The sequence below is a fragment of the Episyrphus balteatus genome, chromosome X, assembly GCF_945859705.1.
Source record: "Episyrphus balteatus chromosome X, idEpiBalt1.1, whole genome shotgun sequence".
In the NCBI taxonomy this organism is placed as follows: Eukaryota; Metazoa; Arthropoda; class Insecta; order Diptera; family Syrphidae; genus Episyrphus; species Episyrphus balteatus.
Window position 1 is genome coordinate 3,969,524 of NC_079138.1, and position 20,439 is coordinate 3,989,962.

Genomic DNA, 20,439 nt, shown 5'->3' on the forward strand with positions numbered 1-20,439 from the left:
TCTCCCATCCAGATACATATATAAAGTATGTTCAGTGACGATTTTTCTAGATTAGAACAGGACAGGACAGCACAGTTTCGTGAGAAACGTCAGAACAAGTTAGAAAAGTCATTTAAACGTCACTTGTCAAAATAAAAAAAAAAAAACAAATTGTAAATTATATGAATTTTTTGTTTCTCGTTTTTTTTTTTTGTAATTTTACTGTGAAAAATATAATTAAAAATTATTTATTAGTTATAAAAACTACGAGCACCCGAGAAATATTCGCACAATTAAAGCAAAACAAAAACAAAAAATGACAGCTTTGATTTTGACACACTTCTCACGAATCTCTTCTAACCTGATCTGACTCAAAAGCAAGAACAGAAAATCCTGTTCTAAACTGTTCTAGATTTGTCAATGAACAGCAAACTAGAACAGTTCGGCACAGAAAAAACCTCAATGAACAGCAAAAAGCTGTACTGTTCTGCCTAGAACAGTCCAGCACAGCGTCAGTGAACAGAGCTGTAAGTTATTTTGATTTTGATTGGGCTTTTAAGCAATCTGTCTTTGTCTTTTTCCTTTCTAATTTGACAGTTCATTCAAGAAGAACAAGACAAAACCAACCAATCAAATCGAAGCAATTCTGAGGAAAACAAAATAAATGCGATTTTCATTGGAAAAAGGCGGTCGAGTAAATTTCTCTTATAAAAATAATAAAATCAATAGTTTTCCGTGCTGTGACGTGTTAAACAACATATATAAAGTATTTTTTTTTTTAAGTATTCGATCGTGTTTGGGTTTTGATTTTCCAAAACTTCACAACTTTCTTTTACATTCGAAATTCGATCAAATCAAATTGCGCCTTGAAATCTTCCTCAGAATTGAACTGTCAAAATTTTTTTTTTTCATTTTTGAAACTGACGTCTGGCTTAAAAGCCCAATTCTTTTTACATTCAGCGATTTTTTCAGAATAGATTATTTTTTTTTTCGTTGAAGTACTCAGAATGTGAGTGGAAGTTAAAAATCGCTTGCAACTTGGTTTTCTGAGCCAAATGAAAACAACAACAATGCGAAAATGTTTTTGTTGTTGTTTCTTGTGTTATATTTCCTATATGAGCAAGAAAGAAAAACGACAGAGACAAAATACCTAAAAAGGCGTTTGTTGTCGCTCTCTTTCAGATATCTTCCTTTTCTTTTGCGTGTGTTGACAGTCTGCAGCGTTGCCCTCGTGCTTTAAAGGATGCTTTTTTTCTAATTTTGTGAAACTACTGACTACTTGAGAGGATGAAATAAAAACTATACAGCCGTATTTATTAGATTTGCTTAAATTGGCTCTCAAAGGTTGTTTAGTTAAGCTTGCCCAAATATTTATTTCGCCTATGAGCAAAGTTGCTTAAATTTGTATTTATAATCGATTAAATAAATGATAGTTGTGTCAAAAAATGAAGGGGAACTGACCAATCTAGTACAAAATACTATTACATTTTAGAAATATCACGTAATTTTTGATATATTTCAAGTATGTACAACATATTTGTAAACAAATATTCTTAAATTTGACTGCAAACAAAAACACTGATTAGGTCGTTGCCGATGATTTTGCTTACGTCGGGTGCTTTGTATATAAAATCTATAGTACTATCATGAAAAAAAACAGCGCCACCAAAAAAGCGAGAACTAAAAAATATGTCAAATTTCAAACAGAAAAGTATATCTCATCTCCTTACTCCCATTATTGAATTCGATCTAAGCGCCCTCGCGACCACTCAGGCAGCGAAAAAACTAAAAAAATTCACTTCATGATAGTACTATAGATTTTATATACAAAGGTCGGGTGTTCCTCAATAAAATGCGCAGATCAAGGCCATATAGCAGTGTATTCCCTACAAAGTATAACACTTTTTGTGAACCCGATTGAAAATGACATTAGGCGCACCTGCGCAATTCTAAGTGCCAAATTCATCTTGCTATATGCAAACGAAAGATAGAGGCAGATTGTACGTCTAAAAAAAAACTTCCCACAAAAGATGTACTGAAAAGTGTAAAATTTTATCTCACTTTTCTCAAAACAAAAATAAGATGAACAGATTATAACATTCAACATTTTTGTATGAATAGAATACTGATCATGTTATATTTCAGTGGACATCACTGCGTTTGTTTTTTTCTGTGGTTTAAACCTTAACTACAATGACCTAAAAAGTGTAAAAGTGGGAAATTTACAAAAGTGTTTTTTTCTTTCTTTCTAGTGCTATTTGTTTGTGGAAAACTACAAAACTACAAAAATTGATTTTTAAACCAAAAAATAAGCTTTCTGCATCATTATTTTTTACTTATTTTTTTTTTTTTGTCGGAAAAACTACCACAAAATGAGTTTGAAAATTTTCACTTTTTGACTTTTTGCACAAAGTTATTATGGCCTTTGTAGTTATACCTTAAAACAGAAATATTTCAATTTTTGTCAAAAATAATGTACAAATCTACACAGTTCCAGAGTACCCAAACAGGAATATTGGGTTAAAAAATGTCGAAAAAAGTAGAAATATTTCTGTTTTAAGCAGTACCCAATCAGACCTAAAATTTGCGTAAACGTGGAAAACAAACAGCTGTTTGTTAGAACCTGGTACGCAGCTTGCGCTAAATTTTAGCTCCCATACAATTTATCAAAAAGTTTTAGCCGAGCTAAAATGGATCCCACACAAATTATCGATAACTTGTATGGGAATTTTATCTTGGCAAAAATTAAACGCGAACAGCGAGCGTACCATGGCTTAAACGTCACCTATACGATAGGTGATTGAACTCCTCACCCAATATTTATCACATTTTTTTTTCATGGCTTCTGCTTCAAATTTGTGAGATAAAATTCTATGTTTTGCAGGGTTTATTTCCCATACAAATTTTGACAGTTCATTTCTACCGATAGAAAATTCTAATAGGTGTGTTTTTTATTACCACCGGGCTTAACTGGTTAAAAAAACGCCTCGGGGCTTAGCGAGAAAAATTGGCAGCACTGCATACTAAATGTTCCGAAATCAGCTGACACAAAAAATATAAATTTTTGGGTTTTCTTGTGTGTTTTTTGAAGACAAAAAAGTTTAACTAACTATTAAATAAATATTTAAAATAATAATTGTCTTTCCAAACATCAGTTTTGATGTTTTTAAACAAATTCTAAACAATTATTTACGAAGAAGGTAATTTGGTAGCACAGATTTAAATCTGTTGAAAAAGTTAAGCCCAGAGAATTTTCCGGGCTAAACAACTAAACCCAAGGGGCTAAAGTGTTGTTGCATTTAACATGTAAATTGCTTAGGCCCGACTGAGTTTTTTTTTGTCCAGTTAAGACCGGTGGTGATAAAAAACACACCTAATGTTTATACTATTTCTATGGGTTTTCCGCGTTTCCATGGCTACCCCTATTATTTTTTATTTTTTTTTTTTTTTTTCTATTCCACTCAATGTGAAATTCTCTTTTGATATTTTTGGTTCTTAGTGTACATTATCCACATTTCCACATCACTGGAAAATAGTGGAAATGTTCTTTCTTGGAAATTGGAATGATATATTTCTCCTCTATAGAATTCAACACGAAATTAGGCTTATAAACAGTATTTGTCTTTGTCGTTTTTCTCTCTTTCTAACAAGAAAAAATTACACGATAAACAACAACAACATTTTCGCATTGTTGTTTTTTTTTTCCAATATCTTCCAATTAGAAGTAAACTTCTTCTATTTGGAATTTGACATGTATAGCTCAAGGGCTCAATTGATGACGGAAACATATGTTTTTTGTATGATTTGATGACAAACTTGTAAAATTAACAAATTCTTGTTTTTATCAAATTTCTCTTATAAAAAAAAAATAAATAAAAAAAAAAACATTATAAAATAAGAGCAACAAATAAAACAAAAGAAACAAACATTTTAAATGACCACAAACGAATTGTGCGTATCTGTCGTACCCCCCGATAGAAAATTGCTCTCACCTTTGCCAAACAAAATAATTATCACGAAAGAAGTAAAAAATGCAATTGACCGGGTGAGATATTAATTTCTTAAGTTTTACTATATATATTTTTTTTTTAATATTCAAACTCAACCTGTCATCTGCATGCAGGTCCTTAAAACAGATGATCCAATGGACTCACCAAATTTTAATACCGTCGATTATATCAATCAAATGTTTCCCAATGAACAGTCTCTAGCAGGAATCGATGATATAATTTCGAAAATGCAATTCGAATGCACTGTCATCGATGATAACATACGGAGTGTTGTACGTGGCCAAACAAATACGGGCCAAGATGGTCGAATTGCTTTGAATGAAGCACAAAAGGTCATCAATAGTTTGTACACACAAATTATTGATGTCAAGACTCGTGCTGAGAAAACGGAGGAAATGGTCAAGGAAATAACTCGCGACATTAAGCAGCTGGATTGTGCGAAGAAAAATCTGACTTCGGCCATAACGACACTCAATCATTTGCATATGCTTGTTGGTGGAATTGATAGTTTGAATAAATTGATTGAGAAACGATTGTACGGTGAAATACTGAATCCATTGCAAGCAATATCCGAGGTTAATCAGCATTTTCAACAATATAGCAATATTCAAGAGATAAAGGTAAATATAATTCTAATTCACACTAATTCTAATGAGCAGGCCCGAAGGATAGATAATATGGGTAGCAGTCACTAAGGTTGCCAACAGTGGCGAATTGAGGGGGGGGGGGGGGCCCAGGGGGCTCAAGCCTTCCAGATCATGTTATTTTTTACCTAATTTCATTGTAAATATATATGCTTGACTGAAACTTGTTCGTAAATCTTATAGATTTAGAGGCAGCTCAGATGCTCGAGCCGGGAACGAGTCGTTATTCTGTGTTCCAAAGGACCCCGCACATTTTGTATGGGAAGTGGCCCTCGGTGAAATTGTCTGAAATCTTAGTATGTTGTTCTCTTGAAGCCCTTGATCAAAAGTTGATATGGACAGAAAGCCGAAAAATGGACAGTTTTTTAAATAACGGGTTTTTTCCGATGACTATCTCAAACCTTTTAAAAGGGATAGTAACTCTCTATATTGTGTTTTGCGCTATTTTTAAGTGGAATCCATAGGTTTTTGGGGTCGCTGAAACCGAATCCGAAGTCCATTTTGCCCCATCACGTCAAGTTTTCAAAATAACCTTATGTCGTTTTCTTTCACTCCAATGAGAGTACCCTTTTAGTACTTATTTTTGCATTTTTGAAGGTTTTGACGAAACAAAAGTGTAAAAAAAAAATTACTCCGGAGTAATTTTAGTACTACGGAGTACCACGGATTAACTCCACATTTTTAGTCAAATTGGGCGCATTCACAAACCTAGGTGCTACGTAGTCGACTCGTTCTGATTGGCTGAAAAGAGCTAAAAAATTAGTTGAAATTTCCCCTCCAACGTAGTGTAAAAATTTTCGACTTCAAAGCTAGCTGACATTTCTCAGTCAGCTGTTTGATTGAAACAAATTCTATTTGAATTTTAAATTTGGTGGAAAAAAGCATATAAAATAAAATTAATTGTGCTGTATGTGAATATAAATCAGGAAATTGAGGAATTTCAAAGAAAAAAAGCTATTTAAACCACTCAAAACAAATTTTTTTTTTATTGCATCTGTCACCTAGCTTTGTAGTGCAAATTCGCATTCCAAAAGCTAGTTGAAACTCGACTACGTAGCACCTAAACTAATGAGTTTGAAGTTTGACATTTAAAAAATTTGTTTGAAAAGTGAAAAATTCGAAAAGTTTTTCTTTCAAACTCTTTTGTTATTAACAAAAACAACCATTATGAATATAATTTTTTATTGTATTATATTCCGCCAGATATATTTCTTCTATATTTTCTTTAATTCTTCACTTTTTCCAAAATGACGTTGAAATCCGAATAAAGAATTTTTCAGCCACTGTTCTTCATCAACAAAAAAAATCCCATTTTTTTCTCCGATGCTGGGATATTTTTACTTTACAATTATCAAACTAAGGGTGTGTGTCAAGTAGGCTGAAAAAAACCGATCAGAAGTATAATGAAAAATATACCAAAAGTAAAACTAAGTCCGCTTCTACACGAAGACGCAAAGCGCGAGACACACATAAGAGCAAGGGAAAAATAAAATTCGAGTCTCTGTGAGTCTATGGTAAAACAATTTGTGACTCTTTTTGACGTTTCTCTTTGAACTTGTTCTTTTTTTGCTGTTCTGATTTATTTTATTTCGTCGGCATACGAAAACAAGAACAAAATAAAACCAAAGGAAATAGCTGTCAAATTTTCGTGTTCAAAAAAACACTACGTACCGAAACGAAAATCAAAAGCAAATTCGAATATAATTTCTGCGCCTTGCGTCTCGTGCAGAAGCAGACTTATCAACGAACGCTTATGATGCTTCATATGTTATTAATACTATTTTTTTCTTCCAATTCATTAATTTTTTTCCCTAGGCCTGCTATCACTATTTTTTTCAAGGAAATTATCCATTTTTGCCTTGTCACACACACAATTACAAAAGAAGAAATTACTCTCATTATGTTCTTTCACTCCAGAAAAAGGAGTAAAAATTTAGAGTACTCCTTAATAGAGTGAAAGATAATGACATTAAAGAGCCTCAAAAAATTTTATTTCGATCTGGGAGTGCGACTATGTTTATTATATGTTTTTCGGGTCGCTGAAACCAGATTCGAAGTCTTTTTTGACCTATCACGTTAGGATTTCGAGATAACCTCAAAAAAGATGTTTGTTTCTTTTTTGCTTTTATCTCGAAAACCTGATGTGATAGGGCAAAATAGACTTCGAATCTGGTTTTAGCGACCCCAAAAACATATATTTAGCACTGTCGCACTCCCAGTTAAAAAAAATTTTTTTTTGGGGCTGTGACATTTTTTGAGGTTATCTTCAAAACCTGACGTGATGAGGCAAAATGTACTTCGGATTCGGCTTCAGCGACTCTAAAAACCTATGGATTCCACTAAAAAATAGCGCAAAACACAATATAGAGAGTTACTATCCCTTTTAAAAGGTTTGAGATAGTTTTCGGAAAAAACCCGTTATTTTAAAAACTGTCCATTTTTCGACTTTCTGCCGATATCGACTTTTGATCAAGGGCTTCAAGAGAACAACATACTAAAATTTCAGACAATTTCACCGAGGGCCACTTCCCATACAAAATGTGCGGGGTCCTTTCTGTATGACCAAAATTCTGTATCTGAAGAAAAAATTCTGTATGAACATAATTCTGTATTCCATTATTCTGCTTTTCTATTATTCTGTATTTCAAAATTCTGTAAATCCAAAATTCTGTTTTTCAAAATTCTGCAAATCCATTATTCTGCTTTTAAAAATTCTGTAATTCTAAATCTCTACATTAAAACATGTCCCTTAAGTAAGCAGAGCAAGTACCCCAAAATTATATCAAGTGCTCCCCTACTTTTGGAAAAACTTAATGTTCTGCTAACTCGATTAAAAGTTAGCAGAGCAATTACCAGAAAATGCCTTAAACTGTTAGTAAAAAATTCGGGTTTGGATTAATATTTAGGTACCAAACAAAAATTCCAAAAAAAATTTTTTTTTTACAAAAATAATTTTTTTTTTGTGATCTTCGAAAAAAATTTTTTTTTTTAATTATCTTGAATAATTAAGTGCTTTGAGTTAAATACCCAATTTTCGAAAAAAAATTTCCGAGAAAAAAAATATTTTCATTTTCCATACAAATTCATGTTCTACTAACTTGATTTTTTTTTTTCAAAAATTGAATGTTCGAATAATTTGAATTAAGCGCTAAATTTTCCGATAAGTTTTTCGAGATTTTCATGTTCTGCTGGCTTGAATTTCATTTTTCTCAAAAAATTCAATTTTTTTCGACAAAATTCGAATGGAGTTATTAAGTGCATGACTAATTTGAGTTAAGTACCCTATTTTCCGAAAAAAATTCTGAGATTTTTCATTAAAAAATATTTCATTTTCCATGTTTTTTTTTTTTGTAAGTTGTTCTTTCTTCGTCATTAAACATAACTTAAACTGTCGAACGCAAACTGCTTCAAGGTTCTGCATAGAAAATATCAAAAATCTGTACTCCAAAATTCTGTTAATGATAAAAGAAAAATTGTTTTGATAATGAAAAAAGTGCGCAATTTTTTCATTATCAAAACAATTTTTCTTTTATCATTTACAGAATTTTGGAGTACAGAATTTTGGAATACAGAATTTTGAAATCCAGAATTTTGTGTTTACAGAATTTTAGAATACAGAATTTTGAATTTACAGAATTTTAAAATACAGAATTTTGAATTTACAGAATTTTAAAATACAGAATTTTGGAATACAGAATTTTGGAATACAGAATTTTGGAATCCGAATTTTGGCCCATACAGAATTTCGACCCCAACCCGCTCGAGCCCCCTCCAAATTCTGAAACGGCTATTTGTGTTTGTTTGAGTAAGAGCCTTAGCTGTAGCTGGGGGTTGGGTGGTTTTTTTCGGATTTAAGTCCAATTCGAAATTCCTCAGATCACTTTTTAGTATAATACGTAAATACGTTATCTTATGCAATCTCAATAAACACTTTTTTTCAAAAATTATATACTTCTCAAAGCTATTGGAAATAGGAATATTTGATATCTCAAAATCTTAGTGATCATCATAATGTAACTAATGGTTTCTTTCAGCAAATGCCAGTTTGGACTTCGAATTCGGATTTAAAAAAGCAACATATTACGAAAAAATATATATTTCGAATTAAACATCTAAAATAATTTAATGGAAAATTAGTTTCTAGACTTTCACTTTCTGCATTTTTCACTCATTTAGATTTTCGGATCGAATTCAATTCCCATTATTTCGGTTTGTAAATTTGGTGCCTTTTTCAATGAATCTATAATTTTTGGACAAAATATTATCATAACTTATTTGTGTCTCCTTATTTTTTCTTTTGAATTCTTCTTTAAAATTGCCGATAAAATGGCATCCAGCAGTAATAATTTAACTTCAGAAACAAAATTAAAAAGGATGATCCTTCAGCTATGACAGTTCGAAGCAATTTCGAAGTTTTTGAAATTGATCCAAATGAAGAATATGATATTTTATTTCACGTGAAATTTAAAAGTGATTTCAATTTCACTTTCGGTCGAATTGCGGAACATGGGCTTTTATATCGAAAATGGTGTTTGTCACACAAGAACTTTGAAAAAAAAAAAAAACAGGAGACAGTAGTACGAAGCTGTCGACGTCGAGAGCAGTTAAATGCTACTATACCACTTTCAGTACACACAGCACAGAGCTGCACTCTCGATCAAAGGTGAATATATTAGAGAGAAAAATTTTTCGTACCCCTCTAAAAAATGTTTGAAAATTTTCTAGCCCCCTCCAAATTTTTTTCTGGATACGCCACTGGTTGCCAACCGTACTCTAAAAAAGAGTATTGTACTCTATTTCACGTATGTGTACTCTATATTTTTTTTTACTTAAGGCTGAGTGTACCACCACATAAACATAAACATCTTAACGTTTAAAAATTGGTGGATAATTTTCATATTTCTAAAGATAGAATTGAATGAAAAAAACGAGGCTTAAAATATTCGACCTTATAATTTCCAAATTTGAACAATTGTAATTTAGAGAGTACAAAACACTTTAATTTTTTTTCGTTGTTTTAGTGCGACCTATTTGTTTTGTGTTTAGTCAAACTTATAATTTAATTTTTTTACTAAAATTTTAATTTTTTTTTTTAATTCAAATTTTGTTCTCTATTTTACTTTGTTTTGTTTAAGACCTCAAAATATTAGATTTTTTCTTGTAAAATATCAAGGTATTTAAAATTGAGTTAACTTTCTTATATATTTTTATTTCGATGAATTATATTGATAACTGCAAAAATTGTAAGCCATATTCTATCTGTTCTTGCCACTTTAGCATTCACTGAGAGAGTATTTTCGGTCTTGAATATGAAATGGCGAGAGGAGAGAAATAGGGCTTCGTTGAAATTGATCAAAAATGATCTCTTAATGTATATGAATTTTGAATTTGAACGTTTAGTCATACACGATACACATATTTTAAAAAACAACAAAAAATTGTTATGTACTGTAAGAAGCAACAAAATACATTTTCCGGACTTGAAATAAATGGTACTCTTCATTTTTCAAATGTACTCTTTTTTTTTCGTCTCTGATATCAAATATACTCTATTCCTTGTTAAAAAAGTTGGCAACCCTAGCAGTCACTCACAATTTACAGTGCTGTGAAAAACATTCCGGATTTTCTTGTCATTTTCATCAAATGAAATTTTATAACACAACACTGGAACAAAATATTGTTTAAATATTTTTTATAGATCCTTAATATATCATTTAAGTAATTTGAACATAAAAAAATGTTCTTTAAAACATTTAAAAATTATTTTTAAAAAAATGAAAAATGAAGGATTTCGGATTTTTCAAGGATTTCGATTCTCGGTGTTGAGTTAACGGTTTTAAGGGTCATTTCTGTAAAATTTTTGTTTGTGGTGACAAACAAAGTTGTTAGCTTTGTGAATTGTATAAATTATTTAATGGAATAACGGAAAAAACGCATTATAGTCATTAAATTCGTTACTAAGTCGTAGAACACATTCAAACTGAAATAAAAGAAAATGTTATCCCTTTTGGATGTTGTAAATTGCAACGTCAAGTGAGTATGATATCGTCAAAAAGTAGAAAAGAGAAAAATCAGTTGAAACAGATCACTTGCGTGGATGCTATAACAAAATATCCTTAAAAACTGATAGGCGAATAAAGAGTTCTTTGATAAAAGATCCGTTTGCGAGTTCTTAAACGATTTGTGAGGAGTTTAATCTGCTTTCAACATAAAGTACAGTAAGGAAGGCTTTGAGAGATTTGGTCTTAATCTCATTCATTCATTCCTTGAAAAACACTTTAAATTTTAAAATAAAAATACTTCATCATGGTTGTTTTACAATAAATCATCTGAATATGTTTTTGAATGATAAAAGCAATTTTAACTTGTTGTATTCCGATTGTAAAATGGCAGCCAGGCGCTCAAACATGGACATGTTTGAAACCAAAACAATATGCTCCCTACCGTGAAGCAAAGCAGAGGATCATTGATAGTTTGGGGTTTTTCTAGCTGCATACTTTACCCCATTACACCAAATCAACGGAATTATGGATCATTTCCAGAATGGAGAGATGTTGTAGTTGATAATGGCTTCATAAAAGGAGAAAGAAATGCCTTTACATTGGCTCTCCCTGCAAGTTATGAAGCTGAAAATTCTTAAAAGATCGTAAAACAGTAGTTCCGGGAAGACAATACTCCTGGCTTGGAATAGCCGTAACAATTATCCGACTTAAACGCGATTGAAAATTTGTGGGCCATCTTTAAGTGACAGGTAGAGAATAAAAAGCGGACCTCAGCAACTAACGTACTTGGAGCTTTGAAAAATGACTAGGAGCATATTCTTAGTTCTATTTTATTTAATTTGGCCGAGTCCAAGCCTCGTTGGTTTTCGAAAACAAAGGTTTCTGAACAAAATATTAACTTTGAACATAAACATTAAAAAAATCCGGTTAGTTTTTAACAGCCGAAATTCTGGCTTTACTTCATTTTTCAATTTTTAATTTTTTCGTATGTGTTAAAGATCATTATTTTCTGTTGAAATTGCTTAACTGATATATGAACGACCTATTAAAAATACTAAAACAATATTTTGTTTCAGTTTTGTGTTATAAAATTTAATTTAATGAAAATGACAAAAAAAAATCCGGAATGTTTTTAGCAGCACTGTAAGTCTCGTAGAGCTCTGTCAATCGCGATTGATTCGTTCGTATAGTAACAAATCAATCGCTATTGCTTCGCATAGTAACGAATTCAATTTGGGTGTCTATTAGAGTATAGTTCAGTCAATGGGGAAAAATCCGAAAAAAAGTTGTTACGTCAGCTGAGTATTAATGCAGTATTGAAGAGGGGTTTATCTTGAGTACAAATCAAAGTTTGCGTATTATTTGGTCTTGTGGGGCGTCCGCTTTTTTGAAAAACGCATTTGTCTCAGTATCTCGAAAACGACTGGACAGACAGAAAACTTGCAAAGTATTTTTGAATTGAAAATATAATTATCTTTCTTTCTCTAATATATCATTTTTCTCTAGGAGTTATAGTTTCAGAGATCTTTGAAACTTTGAGCGAGTGTCGGCACCATTTAGCCTTAACCAATCGAGCTGAAATTTAGGCTATCTAAAAATCTGCAAAAGCTTAATATTTTATGAAAATATTTTGAAAATCGATTTCTTTCGGTCACTCTAGTGTCTGTTGAACTTAGCTAGAAATGACAGTAGGTAAAATATACTGATTAAATTCATTGGCACTAACAGCATTTCCCTTTTGGTCACACATATTTTCTTATACATATTTCTTCTTTATATTTCAACATTTCCACATTGAATTTGTAACCAAAATAAAACAGAAACCAAAATGGTTGAAATAATCTGCGATTGAAAAATTTCCCAATAATTTTGTATTTAACTGAAACCAATAAATTAAAAGACAATTTGTAACAGCTGTGTCTTATTGGTACTCAGTATTTTACTGAGTAAACATTTTATGCTGTTAACAACAACAATTGATTATAATCCTTATTATTTAAGGGTAAAAAATGTATAAGTTTAGAAAAAAAATGTCTCTTTAAACCAACGAATAAAAAGCTTTTGTTTATCCGTAGCAATAATTTGTTGTTGTTTCCCGTGCAAAATTTTACTAAACTAAGTACTGAGTTACCAATAAAACACGGCTAACATTTCATTACCAAAAACAGACATTTACTAATATTAAAAAAAAAAATAACTTATTTAAAAACAAACAAAAAAAAACAACAAAAATAATAATTCAACATGAAACATAACGAATATAAGGTTTATTATAATAAAAAAAAAAAAAACAAGTAAACAAAAAAGCAAAAATGAAATGTATTATAGGAAATGTATACTAACTTACATATTTCAGTCATTTTCCAAACTATTTTCGATATGGTTTTCGGGAAGTGTTTTCCAAAAACTAAGCCGGTTTTCTGGTCAAAGTTTTCTTAGTTTCTGGAAAAGATCTGTTTTTTTTTTTGTTAAAGAAATACCTCGGGGTATTTGTTTCGCGACAGGCTACTTGATCCCATATTTTATAACATTAGCTTTCAGAAAATCTAATTCGGTATTACTCACATACTTGAGCTTTAGCATCAAGAACATAATTTCTGTTAATGGGATGCTTCAAATTATGACCGATTTTTTTTCAGCTGTACCTACTTTTACAGTCGCGAAATTTGTCATTAAAATTAAATTTTTCTAATGCAGCAAAATTACTGTTAAATCTTTTTTCAAGCCAAGGACAGTTTTCTTCATTCAATTGCATTTCAGAATATTTATCAAATACATAATGTATTTCAAAAAAAAAAATAATTTTCCCAAATTAATTGAACTATTTCTCAAGTGATATCACTCTTTTTTTGACCTTCGATCGCTCGGCGGTTTGCTGCCACCATATTGTAAAATATTGTAAAAGTCAAAACCAGAATTAGAAAATTTTAAATGAATTCAACTCAAAAAAAATATTAAGTATTTATAAAGTGAATTTCTGCTCCATATTTTTCAACTGTACACACATTTTATAATCATACTAAACAGGATCTGTCGGGCCTGAAGAAATGAAATTTTCTTAATTTGAGTTTTATATATGTGTATGAATTTTTTTTATTTTATTCCAGAACTTGTCCCAAAGCGTCGAACAAATTCAAGTTGTGCTTGCTAAACAAATTACCGAAGATTTCAAAGAATCATTTTCACCAAGCCAAAAGCCTTCGACAACATCAAGTGGACATCAACGTCTTCCCCTATCACAATTGGCTGATGCTTGCAAAGTTGTCTCAGTTTTAGATACTCGTGTTAAAAAGGATCTCCTCAAATGGTTTATTCAACAACAATTAGAAGAATATGCTCATTTATTTCATGAAAATCAAGACATAGCTTGGTTAGATAAAATTGATAAACGCTATGCATGGCTTAAACGTCATTTGCTTGATTTCGAACAGAAATTTGGTTCGATATTTCCATTGGATTGGGAAGTTTCTGAACGAATTACAGTTCAGTTTTGTCATATGACTCGTGATGATCTCGCTTCGATAATGGCTAAACGTGTGAATGAAATCGATGTTAGGCTTTTGTTATTTGCTATAAATAAAACACAAGCTTTCGAACAATTGCTATCGAAAAGGTTTACTGGTGTAACATTAACTGCTGTTGTGGAGACAAATTCAACAACTTCCAGTGCCTCAACTAGTGGCAGTGTTCAACAACAAAGCATATTTCATGATATTATTGGGGTTTGCTTTAAGGCTCATCTAAATGTGTACATAAACAGCATCGATAGAAATTTGTCTGAATTAATGGAACGTTTTGTTGAGATGTCTAAGGAGCCTTTAAGAGTTGCTGAATCCAAGACTACCGTTTTTCCTAGGTTTGGTTTTTTTATTAGCTCAATCAAAAGGAGTACAAATAAGTTGGATCTAGTTGTATTTAGATCTGGTATCCAAATGCTGCCAGAGATATACAAAAAAGAAATGGCGATTGATGGATAATGCTTTGATGGACGCTTATTTGAACTCTTTTTTTTATTTTCAAGAAAATATGTAGTACAAAAATTGTTGTATTAATTGTTTTTTTTTTTTTTTTTTAATTTCATTTCTAGCTCAGGGGATCTGTTTGTGTTTTATAAAAAATGCATGGTTCAATGTACACAACTCAGCAATGACCAACCAATGTACGATTTGGCGATGATATTTAAAAAATACTTGCGGGAGTATGCAAGTAAGGTTCTTGAAGCAAACACACCAAAAATGCAGAACGTACAAAATTCCATTGGTGAGTCTTTTTTTTTTTTAAGTTAAAAAATTTTTTTCTAAATAATACTCTAATATATAAAATCTTAAAAAGTTTAAAAGAAAATTTTGCATGTTTTATTTCTCATCACTAGTCTTTTTTTTTTGTTAATTAAACTTAATGAAATTTAATAATTATTATCAATTTTGCACAGGAAATTCAATGTCATTATTGACAAAAGACCTTCAGAATCTTTCAACAGCTGCCGGTCAGGTATTTTATAATTTTCTAAAAGAGGGTGAATCTCAGAGATTTACTAAAAATGATTTGGTTCGAATATGTTGTGTTCTAACAACAGCTGAATATTGTCTCGAAACGGTACAACAACTCGAAGATAAACTCAAAGACAAAGTAACACCTGCTTATGTGAATAAGATTGACATGTCAGAGGAGAAGGATATATTCCATCGGTGAGTAAGTTTAATTTTGCTTGCTAAGAATTTGTTATACTCATGGTATTTTGTGAAATTTTTTTTTTAAAGTACCATCTCGAATTGTATACAGTTGTTGGTTCAAGATTTGGAAAATGGATGTGAAACATCATTGACAGTTATGAGTAAAGTATGTTTAAAAAATCATAATTTATTTGCAATCTCATTCTCATTTTTTTTCTAGGTGCAATGGCAAAATATCAGTAATGTTGGTGATCAAAGTCCCTTCATTAATACTATTATTGCTCATTTCAAACAATCCATTCCAACTATTCGAGATAATTTGGCAACATCTCGTAAATATTTTACACAATTTTTACACAAATTTGTGAGTTCTTTCATTCCGAAATTTGTCAATACATTGTATAAATGTCGCCCAACCAATTCCGATGGATCAAATAATATTTTGGGTTGTGAACAATTACTACTCGATACACATAGTTTGAAAACAGTTTTGCTTGATTTGCCATCCATTGGATCAAGTGTAAATCGCAAAGCACCAACAAGCTATACAAAAGTTGTTGTCAAAGATATGAGTCGTGCTGAAATGATAATCAAAATTGTAATGACACAAATTCAACCAGCTGCTGGATTTACAGCTCAGGTTTTAAAACTCTTACCAGATATCTCAATAGCGGAATATCAGAAAATCCTTGATATGAAATCTGTAAAAAGATTGGACCAAATGCAATTAATTGAAATGTACAAACGTGCAACGCCACCTATCAGTAATTCTGCCACTGTTGTTACTGGTATAACAAGTGCTACTGGAGCAAGTGAGGGTGTTAGTAGTGTGTCACTCGATAGAAATAAATCTGAACCAATTGAAGAAGAATTAGCTGGTGGAGCTCAGCATACAGCAGTAGGAGGTGGTAGCAGTTCTGTGAGTGTGCACAGTGGAACCCCGAATAAACGGGCTTTTCTATTTAGTGGATTCAGTAGTAGTTCAAATAATGAAAAGAACACTGATGCAAATACACATGGAACAGTACAAACAATTAGTACACCCACTTCTGCAGAACGGGGAAGAATTCGAAAGCTTGAAAGTTTATTGAAGAAGCGATTACCCTAAATGTCCGACGATGGGTTTTATATATTTGATTTTGTATTGTACGATTGTGTTTATAATAAATAACACATCTTAGAAGTCTTAGTATGTTCATTTTATTAATATTTATTTTTTAATTAAAAAAAAGAAAAAAAAACAATCATTGCGTAAGTATATTTTGTTGCTATGAAACAGAAGAAAACGTCTCAAACGCGTCTAAAACACGTCCGAGACGCGTCCTAAACACGCCCAAAACGTGTTCAAGATGCTTCCAAAACGGGTCCAAAACAAGTCTGAGACGAGTTAAAAACAAGTCTGAGACGCGTCCAAAACGCATCCAATACGCGTTCGAGACGCGTCCATGCCGTGTCCATGACGCTTCCAAAACGCGACCAAAAAAAGTCCTAAACCCGTCCAAAACGCGTCCAGGACGCAACTAAAACGCATCTGAAACGCGTCCAAGACGGGTATTCCTCATAACTCCTACTAAGAGTGAGTTAAGAACTGTTATAACAAAATCAAACTTACTTAGAGATTTTCTTCGTAAACTTTTTTTTTTTTGGTTGAAAAATTAGGTTATTTTTTTTACTGTCAGCAAAAAAAACCGAAAACCGGTGTTTCCAAAAACAGGTTTTTTGTGCCCAGTTTAAAACCGTTTAACCGAAAGGAAAAAACAGAAAAACCGGTTTTTGTGCTAACAACCGCCATCCCTATAACCATTGAATAATTACAATTGGTCTCCGGTGACAAAATTATGCTTTTCGTATTATTTCATTACCTTCGTTTGTTTTTTTTGCTGCGTTTGCTGCTACGGCGCTTCAAGTTGTGGAGTGTCACCTTCTGTTTGTATTTGCGCTAGTGTCGCGTGCCTAGGTTTGTAAATGAATTAAAAAAAAAATCCAACAAACCAAAGGAAAATATTGTAACGAATTAAGGTATACAACCGCCACTCTTTGCAACAAGTCAAAAAGTGAAAATTTTCAAACGCATTTTGTGATAGTTTTTCCGATGGCAAAATTTAAAATAATGATGCAGAAAGCTTATTTTTTTGGTTTCAAAAACAATGAAAATCAAAAAAAAATTCTTTTGTTAATTTTAAACTTTTTCACTTTTTAAGTCATTGTGCTAAAGGCTTTAATGAACTACTTTTAAGATAAACATCTGAACACACTGTCTACTACAACTGTAAAGATAAACATCTGAACCGCACCTTTAATAATATAAGTGTGAACATGCCTTTAGATTTTCTGAACGCACCCACCGGAAGTATGAAGCGCCCCCTCCTGGAAAGAAGGTTTCGAGAGGCAAAAGGATGGGAGCCTTCGAGGGCATTTTCGAGGTTCAGGTATCAGGTATAAGGGGGCAGTGCGGACACCGACCGGATACAGTTAATTTTGAAAGTGAAAGAGTACAGTACAAAGTGAAATTGTTGAGCAGATAGAAACAAAAACGAGAAAAAAGTCTTTTTCATAGCCAATAATTATGGTTTCTTGATTTTGTAGTTATGTTTGTTAGGTTTATTGAGTTAAGCTATTGATTTTTTTGCATTGATTGATTATAAGAATTTAGAAAACTAGATGTAATTATGCAATGATAAGAAGTAAATATGTTTATAAAATCCCAACAAAGGATATCATTTATTCCTTTTTAGAAACTTCGTTCAAAAAGGAATTTTAAAGGTTCAAAAAAAATGATTAGCTGATGCTCAAACCTATAATATCCTCGTTCCATTGCAGGTTGAAGTTTACTCATGAGTAGATCAAGTACATACTAAAATTAACATATGATCTTCTACTCGAGGAGATTTTTTGTAGTTATTGTACTGAATTTCTACTCACGAGTAAACTACCGACTCCAATGGAACATACCTAATAAAGTTTGTCTTTCTGCCGGTGCCGATGGCGTATGAGTAATTTGTGATGTCAAATATATTTGTAATTATTCATAGGTGGTTAAGACTTCTAAACCGATTTTATATGGAAAAGAGCTGCTTCTAACATTGTTATACAACTCATTTGACGTAACTTACCTTCAAATAATGGTTTTAAATAATACATTCACAATGGGCCCTATCGTGAATCTCCCTCCAAGAACTAAATTTCGCTTGAAAATTTACTGACGCTAACCAAACAAATTAAGAGGGAAACTTTTGGCGATCGTGTTTTTGTTCCAATGTTTTGAAATATTCCCAAGGAAATAACTTACCGACTAGACATTACTTTTCCACAATTAAAAGATATAAGTAGTTAAAGTGTATTCACACAAAAATAGTAAACATTTATTAAACATCTATTTTTTTTTTTTGCTTCAATATAAATATTTACAAAACAGTTAGACAAAATACATATTTTATATTCAGTAAAATATTTCTTTTTTTTTTTTTTATAGACAAAAACAGTGTTTTATATTTATGCTTTATTATCTATAAACATTAATCTTATTAGTAAGTAAATTCGTTTATAATGTTTTTCATTTTTTCTGTTGAAACCGACGAATTTGAAAACAAAAAAAAAAAAAAAGTAAAAACAGCGAAGTTCTTATAAAGCATTGATCCATTTTTCAATTTTTATTTTAGTTTTATATATATATTTATTTTTTACTCACAGTTGTAGATGATATTAAAAGAAACCATTGATTTTTTTCTTGTTTCAATCATTTTAACAATTTAAATAAACTTTAAAATAATGTAGATTATCAATTTAGGTTTTGTTAGTTAACAGTCTTATATATACCGAAATACGAAAAATGCATCGGAAATATATTTAATTTAGTAAGAATTATATTTTAAAAATCAGTCCTTAATTAAATTGTATTCATGTATAGTTTAAATTAAAACAAAAAGTCTTTCAAAAATTTTGACCCAAGAATTAATAAATTTTAAATTAAATATCACATAGTCATATAAGAAATATTCAATATATATAAATAATATATAAATTTTATTTTTAAATAAAAACTCACAAAGTATGCGTTATATAATTTATAACAGTTAATTATTTATAGAAACATTTGCTGTTAAGTATTTTTTTTTATTGTTAATTGGTTTTAATTTATCACATACATATATGACACATATACAGAATATTTACAACATTTATTTTGCTGCCGTTTGGCTTTAAATGCTATAGATAGTACCAGATTATAGTTTCATTTGTTTTCTGGCATAAAAATAAAATAAAATCATTTTTTTTTTTTGTTCAGTTCGTATGTTGCGTTAGTTTTGTGTAAGCTTTTTTTTACATAGAAAATTACAACTATGATATTAAACGTTTCACAATTTTAAAAAATTAGATTCAATTTACTTTTGAAGTAGTATCACACATATGTTTAAAGGTCACAATTTAGTTCTTAATACTAATACATATACACACATATTGTTAGAAAATATTTGTTCTAATTTGCATATTAAAAAAAAAAAAATACATAAATAGTTATTATCTTTATTTTTTTAGTTGTACATATAAAGGTAGGTACACAAATATATTTAGTATTTTTTTTATATTTTTACAACCAATCGAAAGTTAATTTTTTTTTCTATAAATTTTGTTTTTGTTTCATAAAAATTAATTTTTACGTTGTTCTGAGCATATTTGGATGTAAATATTTTATGCTTTTTTTTTTTGTCTTTTTGATCCATTCTGTGGTATTTTAAATATTTTATTTATTAATTTTTTAACAAAATCATTTTCATCATTTTGTGCTTAAATTTAATATTATTTTGTACAGATTGACAATAATATGTATGTTTGGAAACCACATTGTATTTAAATTACGCCTTTAAAAGAAGTCGACAAAATTCATCAAACTCTTGGCGTAATTCAAAGTTTGTTTATATTTTCTAATTGTTTTGTTTCTTAATTCTTGTAATATTTCTAGTAAATATGTATATAAAAAGAGCAAAGATGTCTCGCTGTTGTCATCGAGCAGAAAAAGCTAAGAATCGGGAGGAGGCTGCACAAGTTGTAGATCACGATAACGATGCAGAAGACGCCCAACGACGACGACGACGAAGAAGAGTTTTCAATCAAAGTTGGTGTTCTTCAGGGA

The 20,439-nt window shown here is 30.9% G+C and overlaps 1 protein-coding gene across 1 annotated transcript; it reads left to right on the forward strand.

Moving 5' to 3' along the window:
* The first annotated feature begins 3,766 nt into the window (after positions 1 to 3,766).
* Positions 3,767 to 16,491, forward strand: LOC129920612 (vacuolar protein sorting-associated protein 53 homolog). Its single transcript, XM_056002030.1, has 7 exons — positions 3,767 to 4,024; positions 4,103 to 4,609; positions 13,743 to 14,491; positions 14,723 to 14,895; positions 15,068 to 15,323; positions 15,396 to 15,474; positions 15,529 to 16,491. Exons 1-7 carry the CDS (start codon positions 3,914 to 3,916, stop codon positions 16,414 to 16,416), a joined length of 2,763 nt encoding a protein of 920 aa, XP_055858005.1. The 5' UTR covers positions 3,767 to 3,913; the 3' UTR covers positions 16,417 to 16,491.
* Positions 16,492 to 20,439: the final 3,948 nt, after the last annotated feature.

Bases quoted from the DNA above. Each gene is read 5' to 3' on its own strand.
- LOC129920612 (XM_056002030.1), top strand. From the start codon at position 3,914: ATGACCACAAACGAATTGTGCGTATCTGTCGTACCCCCCGATAGAAAA. The intron at 4,610-13,742 runs GTAAATATAATT...ATTTTATTCCAG, and splicing joins GCAATATTCAAGAGATAAAG to AACTTGTCCCAAAGCGTCGA. The intron at 15,475-15,528 runs GTATGTTTAAAA...TTTTTTTTCTAG, and splicing joins CATTGACAGTTATGAGTAAA to GTGCAATGGCAAAATATCAG.